The sequence below is a fragment of the Notothenia coriiceps genome, unplaced genomic scaffold (assembly GCF_000735185.1).
Source record: "Notothenia coriiceps isolate Sejong01 unplaced genomic scaffold, NC01 NC01_scaffold00005942, whole genome shotgun sequence".
Classification (NCBI taxonomy): domain Eukaryota; kingdom Metazoa; phylum Chordata; class Actinopteri; order Perciformes; family Nototheniidae; genus Notothenia; species Notothenia coriiceps.
In genome coordinates this window covers 1-7,942 of record NW_011338643.1, presented here as the reverse complement: position 1 = coordinate 7,942, position 7,942 = coordinate 1, and the positions used below count along the sequence as shown (strand labels likewise).

The 7,942-nt window shown below is 37.0% G+C and overlaps 1 protein-coding gene across 1 annotated transcript; it reads left to right on the top strand.

Annotated features, from left to right (window-relative positions):
- The first annotated feature begins 1,280 nt into the window (after window positions 1-1,280).
- Window positions 1,281-6,453, top strand: LOC104943351 (latrophilin Cirl-like). The gene is made up of 6 exons (XM_010768718.1): window positions 1,281-1,492; window positions 2,018-2,053; window positions 2,333-2,383; window positions 3,945-4,086; window positions 5,080-5,234; window positions 6,251-6,453. Exons 1-6 carry the CDS (start codon window positions 1,294-1,296, stop codon window positions 6,277-6,279), a joined length of 612 nt encoding a protein of 203 aa, XP_010767020.1. The 5' UTR covers window positions 1,281-1,293; the 3' UTR covers window positions 6,280-6,453.
- Window positions 6,454-7,942: the final 1,489 nt, after the last annotated feature.

The window sequence follows — 7,942 nt, the reverse complement described above, 5'->3', positions numbered from 1 at the left end:
CGTGCAAAAGAAGAAACATTTCATAATCACAACAGTTCATTTATGCAGCACTTTTAGTAAAACCTGCACATGATTGACTCAAAATGCAACGTTTTCTAAATGCTGCCCATGTGTTGTGTAGTTGGTGTGTGTGTTTTGTCACATTTGTGTTTTGTACTTATATTGTTTTTGAAAGTGCAGCGTGTCCATACGAATGTAAGTGCTTCAGGCCGTTTTAGCGCGTTGGCCCCTGTCAGCCATCATAATTGTCACTTTCCAACACAGATCGCCAGATAGAGGATTAATTGGTTGACATTAATCACAGACCAGACATCTAATTAGCAGATTAATCAACAAAGAAAAATATAAATGTCAGTCTACGTCAAAGAAATGCAATGCAAATAAATACAAGAGAGGAGAAATATCAATATTTAAGTGTATTATGTAAGACAACCGGACAATGTGACAATAGAAAAGAAGAAATCAAGATATTTAGGATCAGCAAGGATTTGATTTATAGTAAAAGCTGCCTTTCATGAAGCATATTCAGGCAGCAGCCTATACACAAACAAATAAACACGTGAGCACATACTACAGTTTAAAAAAGCAGAAATTAAATCTGAGCTGACAGAAAATGCTCCGTTTTAGTTTAATACACACAGTTAAGCTCACACACACTATTTTATGAACATATAGGTTCACCTGCTGAATTAAAAAAGAACAAATGTGTTTAAATGTGTTTTTTTTGTGTCTGTTACTCTCCAAGTGTGCTTGTTGATTCAAGAGTTGTTATTTCTGTGACTTGACTAACAACATCCTGTACAGCTGCAAGCATCATGTCCACACTCGTCCCCACATGATGTCCTTATTTTTCTATTAAGACGATGCTGTCTTCATTTTATATACTGCCTACAAAGCACTGATTGGCTGGCATGTTCCCCACCTTCATCATTTGGGCTTCTGTGAGATGTAGCTCAATAACACTCAGTTGTTTTTTGTTGGAAGGAGTCAGTGTTTGTGCACTGTAGTCTGTTTTCTAGGAAAGATTAAAGCCCCCTATGTACACCTTGTATATGTTCTAGTATAAAAAGGGCCATAGGGTGCTCAAAACATGCACACTTTGTACATTTGTGCCTGTTAGCTTGCACAGTTTCCATCCCCCGGTTAACAGATCCAGATGTTTTTCTTTTAAGCTCTGAGCTTCCTAATGAGGAACATGCAGGAGAATGAGGTGCAGCTGGGATTTAAAGTGTTAAAGTGTCCTGGAGCCTGTGGATTTATAGATGTCTCTCCTGCAGCTCCGCAGGGTTTTCCATGCGCATCACATCTGGGTCAGGAGGCCCTGCGTGCCTGCAGCGGCGGGGCAGGCGTCTGCATGTCTGCTGTCAGGATGGACACATAAATACCTGGACGTCCAGATCCTGCTCTCACTTTCAGACCGTCTGCAGGTGGAAGACAGGAGAGAGGCTGAGAGACGCTAACATGGTCCCACTGAGGCTGGTCGCCTTCGGATGTGAGTACCCACTCTGCTTTAGTCAAATATGCAGCATCCCTATTTGTATTCATTCTCTCTAATTGTGTTTTTCATATGCATACTATGCAGTATATGTACATATGTGTGTATATATTTGGAATCATTTGGGTTTTTAAGCTTAGAAAACATAGTTAGTTCATTATACATGTATAATAAATATTTATTTGACTGAATAATGTTGTCAGCATGATGCATTCGAATTGTGGACACAAAATTATTTTTTGCATGCAATTTGATTTGCCATTTTCTTCAGGATTCTCTACATATGTTGAAATAAATTAAAATACATTCAGAGCTTATTAACAGCTACGAGCTGTTAATATCCACCCCAATTCAAGACTGCTGTCATTTTTCAGATTTCATTTTGACATCAATAGGTCACAAATGAAAAAAAGTTTTCACATAAATGCATATCAAACTGTTTTATGATGCATTTAAATGCATGTTCTGAATCACAGTTAAAACAAAGTGTGTTATCTAAATAAACTCGTGTTGTGTTTTCAGTGCTGGCTGTTGCTTGGTATTTCACTCGTGCTGCTGGTAAGTCTTTCAATGAAACATTAAACTGGATTCAAAAGAAAAATTCATAGTCATGTCTTTTGACAGCATTTGTATAGAAAAGAAGGTGTCAAACTAATAACTAGCATAACTTTTTTACAGTTTCATAACAAATGAATACATACAGATATTTAAAATCTAAAAAACGAAACATCTCTGATCATTTTACTGGAGATATTTGATTGTAAATACAAAAAAAGACAAACACAAGGGGCAGAAAGCACGATGATGATGATTTGTGATCTGGTTGTGTTTTGACAGAGGGAGAAGTCATCTATGCCTGCCTCAATGAAACCGCAGAGATTTCATGTGGTAAGAAACACAGGAACACACCTTCAACACACTCGTCTTATGGGAAGAGTATTCAGTCATGTTGCACTTTATTGTTACTACTGTATGACTAAACATTATGACTGTTTCTAACTCATTCAACTCATTACCAAAAGTGTTACTAATCTTTTATCTTATGATCAAGAAACCTCATTAACACAAAATGAAGCCTTATGTTTTTGTTAAAAAAAGGCAACAGTTTGAGTTATTATAACCTCAGTTAAGATCACAGGAGCACAGCGGCTGGTATATGTCACAGCTTAGTCAGGATTCTGTTAGAAACCATTTTAAAGCTTTAATGGCAGCACCTAATGACACAAGACGCTATAAATAAAAATAAAAACAGAAAGTAATGAAAGTAGTGATCACTACTTTTTCTTGCAGAGGGAACTCTAGTTTGAAACCCTTCATGATATTTTTTAAATAACCCTTTAGTCCGACATTAAAACATTTAGAAACGGGTCCAATTTGACAGGTTATACCAACAGTTTAACCGTAAAGCAGAATTTAACAATACAGGTATACCATATTTAATGTTTACTATAAAACTGACCATTTTGTGGGGCATAAAAGCTAGTTTGGACAGGCATTAGCTCTAGGGTAATTGGTATACTTCATACGCTGTTCACTGGGCCGAAAAGGCAGAGGGTAAACCAGCCAAGGACTTCAAAGATTTAACCCCCAAACCCTCAACTCTCAAACTCCAATCCGCCATTTAAACGAGCACCAAATGCACTTGTGCACTTTAAGACCATGTGCTATACTAAATAGTTAGACTTTTGGAAACTTCCTGTCCCCGGAGGGTTGATGGTTATAAATGATGTCAGTCAGTTGGTGAGCAAATTTTTTTTTCTGTAGAATCCTAGTTTTTCTATGGCGGGTACATTTACAGTAGCAAAGGGACAGTCCAAATGAATAAAAATAAAAATAAGTAGGCTAACATATTAAATAAAGAAGCAAGCACATGTGTTATAAAAAAGAAAAGGAGAATAATTGTCAGCATACAATAGGTAAGTGAATTGGCAACCAGTCATATGTCATTTGTATATTTTGGATGTTGTGCTCCAACAATCATGTTCAAGCCTCAGATTTTGTCAAAATAAAATATTGTTATGTCATGAGACTCCCAGCAGAGGACAGTATTACCCAGAGTCCAGACTAGGACCTGTGTAGATAGAAGTCCATTAAATGCACATCAAGTATTCCACTTTTCCTGAGACACAGTGGTATTTGAGCTAAATGCTAATATCAGTGTGCTAAAATGTTTATTTTGGTCATTAACAAGTGTATTCGACAAAAGTATCGTTCTATAATGCGGACCTCATGGTAACCAAATAACAATTCATACAACTTATTTAAATTCACACTCTGAGAAATATGAATGTTTGTAGAAAATGTCATGACAACCAATACCCAATTCAATAGTGTTTGATATGTTGAAGTCTAGAGAGAAGTGTGGGACCAATATCTTCAAAGTATGTGTGTGTTTGTAGAAAGGAAATGAAGAACATGGTGATCACTTATTGTCCTCCTCCTGCTGCAGATGTTGGCGCTAAGATAAAGTTGGATCACATCCTGTATAAGGTGGGGGTGGGGACCAGGTGCGGCGAGGGAAAAGCCCAACCAGACGACGGCCCGGACACCTACTGCTCCTTCCCCTGGTCGGAGATGGTGGTGGAGGATCTGTAAGACTAATTTATCCACATATTCATTTTTCCACTTGAGCTCAGAACAGCTCCGCAGGAGGAGTCACTTATTACAGGACAAACAGAGCGAGCTGCGGTGAAACTTCCGGAGACTTTGTCTGTTCATTCCATGTTCACTCGTCTGTTTTTTTAAATCAAAATGATCTTGTTTTTTATTTAAACTATGATTTTTTTAGCAGCCTTAAATCAAAACCCTTTGCCACAAGCCCTAGTTATACGCCAAACATGGTGAGGCCCAATGGTGGAAAGTCATTAAGTATCTTTAATCAAGCATTAATACTTATTCATTAATGTATTATTTATTAAGCTTAAGTGACTTTTCAGATTAAGATGTTGCATTATACACTGAAAAAACTGAACCGTTGACTTTAATGAAATGTATTATTTCAAAAAATGTCACATTATGTTGGTTGAAAGCAATAATAATAAGTTATACCTAATATTCTTTATTTAAACCTGATATTATTGCGTTATGCAACAATATTAATAATCTGATAATGTCGTATATTAAATAACATATCAAATATGGAGGCCATGCAGAATTTGTACTTTTTATACTTGACAAAACTTTTGTACTTTTACTTAAGAATACTTTGACATAAATGTATTGCTACTTTTACTTAAATAAGAAATCGATGGTCTCACCAATAGCAGCAGGAAAAATAAATAAAGTAACGTTTTTAGACATTATTAGATGAAAAACTGGCTTTCAAGCAGAGCGTTGGTGAGTTTTATGGATATTGACAAAGATAAGATGATGTACCTGGTCTTATAGGTTTTCATGGATGTTGTAGTTCCTCAGCAACTGACAGGCATTGATTTAATTGACATTCTGTGTGTGTGTGTGTGTGTGTGTGTGTGTGTGTGTGTGTGTGTGTGTGTGTGTGTGTGTGTGTTTGTGTCTGTCTGTCTGCCTGCCTGCCTGCCTGCCTGTCTGTCTCTCTGTCTCTCTGCCTGTCTGTCTGTCTCCAGCTGTGCTAACAAGAGGTCCTGTAAGGTCCCCGTCACTGAGCTGGTATTTAGTAAATATGAGTGTGTGGAGGACACCAGGTACCTGGAGGTGTCCTACACCTGCGCCACACCACCACCTCCTCCACCTCCACCACCACCTCCAACCAAAGCTGACTGTACGTACACACACGCACGCACGCACGCACGCACGCACGCACGCACGCACGCACGCACGCACGCACGCACGCACGCACGCACGCACGCACGCACGCACGCACGCACACACACACACACACACACACACACACACACACACACACACACACACACACACACACACACACGCGCACAAACACACACATACTTTTAGTCAATACACTTATTGAAATGATACATTTCCTAGTCCCTAACTTTACAAAGACATGTTTGTGTTCTTATCATCATGCACTGTCATTAAACTTCATTAAATGAACTTAAATTAAATGTATTATGTCAACAGATTTCACATATAATAGGTTCAAATTAATAGTATTGCTTTCAACTAACCTAATACAGTTACTGTATTGACATAATACATTTATTTAAAGTCAACGTTTTAGTGTGAGGCCCTTCCGCTGTCACTAAGCGGAGAAGAAGTCATTATTAACAGCTAATAAAAAGCTCATAAACTGCAATAAACCGACCTGTGTTGAGGTGCATATAACTGTTGCTACTAAATTATCCTTTTCCCCACATGTGTCACTAAGTAATTAAGTCAAGTGACAACACCAAAGTATAAAAAACACTAACTTATGTAAGATTGCACAATAATTAGCATTATAGGGCAATACGTAAAGCACATTATGCAGAATTTGCCATTTCAGAATAATACATTTTATATTGTTGGATTGTAATCGTGTTCATCAATATCTATAGTAATATCATGTAATGTTCCAACTGTTAGAGGTGGAGCTCATTTACATTACTTAATATGCTATCAGGCAGTTTCATCTTTAATGATGATCATATGTGTATCATAAATAGCATAGAATTTATACCATTTGCATTATCAAGAGTTAGACCCCGGTGTGCCCTCTAGCTCCATTACTATTTTCTCAGGTATTAGAACCCACAAATATAGGTGTTGAAAGTCGCCTTAGTCATGGCGATGATATTGTTCTATTTGAAAAAAAATCTCCTGTTTTCTCTGCAGGTGAAGAAAAATCCACAGATGAAGCCTGATGCTTGCCAGATGCCGTGAACTGAACATTATGAAGACACCTAGTCTCCATTTCTAACATCAGACTAATAAGTGGACACAGAAAAATGTTTGTTACATCAGTTTGTTCATCAAGTCATGTATCTAAATGCTTACATACATATGAGCATATTTACTCAAGGATTTTAATTGAATAAAATCTATGTATTCCTCCTATGTGATGAAATAGAGTGTTTTCTTGTGTCTTTAACACTGCATCTTCAGTTGGCAAAACCTCACCTTTATGTACAGCAGTGGATAACTAGAGAATGCAATTCCTGAAGAAAATGCGGTGTGAAATTATTCCCAACCCGTAATAAATACAAATAATAAAGTAAGTACCAAAATCCAATATAAAGAGGTGTCTGCTGTGTACAGACAAGTATTGATTTCTGAGTATGAATTTATTTGGTCACATGACAGAGAAGCTATTGAAAATATGTACTGAATATTCAATAAAAACATTAATATGAAATAGAGGAAGTAATCAAATCCAATATGAACAGTATGTCTGCTGTCTACAGACTATTATTAATTTATAAGATTTGAAGTTATAAGGTCAAATGACATATATGCATGCTATTAAATCAAAAACACTGCATTTTCAATATAAATATTAATAAATAATGAAGGAAGGACCAACATCTATTATAATGAGGTGTGTCTGATGTGTAAAGATAGTATTACAGTCTGAAATGGATTTGAAGATATTAGGTCACATGACTTAAACTATTGAAGAAAAACGCTGACATTTCAATACAAATATTCATAGGCTAAATCAAGTAAGTAAAGTTCAATATAAAGAGGTGTGTCTGCTGTGTAAAGACTAGTTTTCTTTTCAGACAGTGTTTTTAAGTTATTAGGTCACATGATGAAGAGAGAAGAGCTTGAATTAATTATCCTGACGATATAACAGTTGGTCCCTAAATGAGTCCAGTCCATATTATGAACCATCAACGAATGATTGTACTCTGAATTGTAGTTGAGTAGAAGTACAAAGTAGCAAACAATTGAAATACTTAAGTAAAGTACAAGTATATCAAAATTGTACTTAAGTACAGTACTTGAGTAGGCTACATCTACTTAGTTAGCCTATACTTTACAGCACTGCTAGGGGGGAGGTTGTTCCTAAACTATGTTTTATTTGATATTTTGCTGAGTAGATATGTATTATTATTAGCCCACGTGAAGTCAGACTCATTGGTCAGGTGACTTGTCCAACTTATTGTTAGTTGTCTGTAGTTCAGTCATTCTGGGTGTTTTGGTGTTGTTACGTTTGAGCTTATTTATTCTTTCTGCCTCAAGTTTTCCTGCTTCATTTACTCTTTCAATCAGTTTCATCGGTCACCTCCATGTAGGGATGGGTACCGAGAACCGGTACTAAGTCAATACCGGTACCTGATTGGACGTTATCGGTATACCGTTAAGCCGCTGGACAAACGGTGCTGCCAGCGCCGTATAGATAGAAGAGTTACGACAGCGGAAGTCCAAAAACGGTTATCGTCACGTGGTTCATGCAGACGAGGATCGTTCCCCGGAAGTTCATGGCAGGCAATGTGAATGCATTGATAACAGGAGATAGAACTACGATTTTTTGGTAATTATTAGTGAATAAAGGTTTTGATTTGCAATATGTATACAACAAAT

Excerpts from the sequence above, each read along its gene's own strand:
- LOC104943351 (XM_010768718.1), top strand. The coding sequence starts at position 1,294 with ATGCGCATCACATCTGGGTCAGGAGGCCCTGCGTGCCTGCAGCGGCGG. Across the intron at positions 2,054-2,332 it reads GTATTTCACTCGTGCTGCTG|AGGGAGAAGTCATCTATGCC; the intron begins GTAAGTCTTTCA and ends GTGTTTTGACAG. Across the intron at positions 2,384-3,944 it reads AACCGCAGAGATTTCATGTG|ATGTTGGCGCTAAGATAAAG; the intron begins GTAAGAAACACA and ends CTCCTGCTGCAG.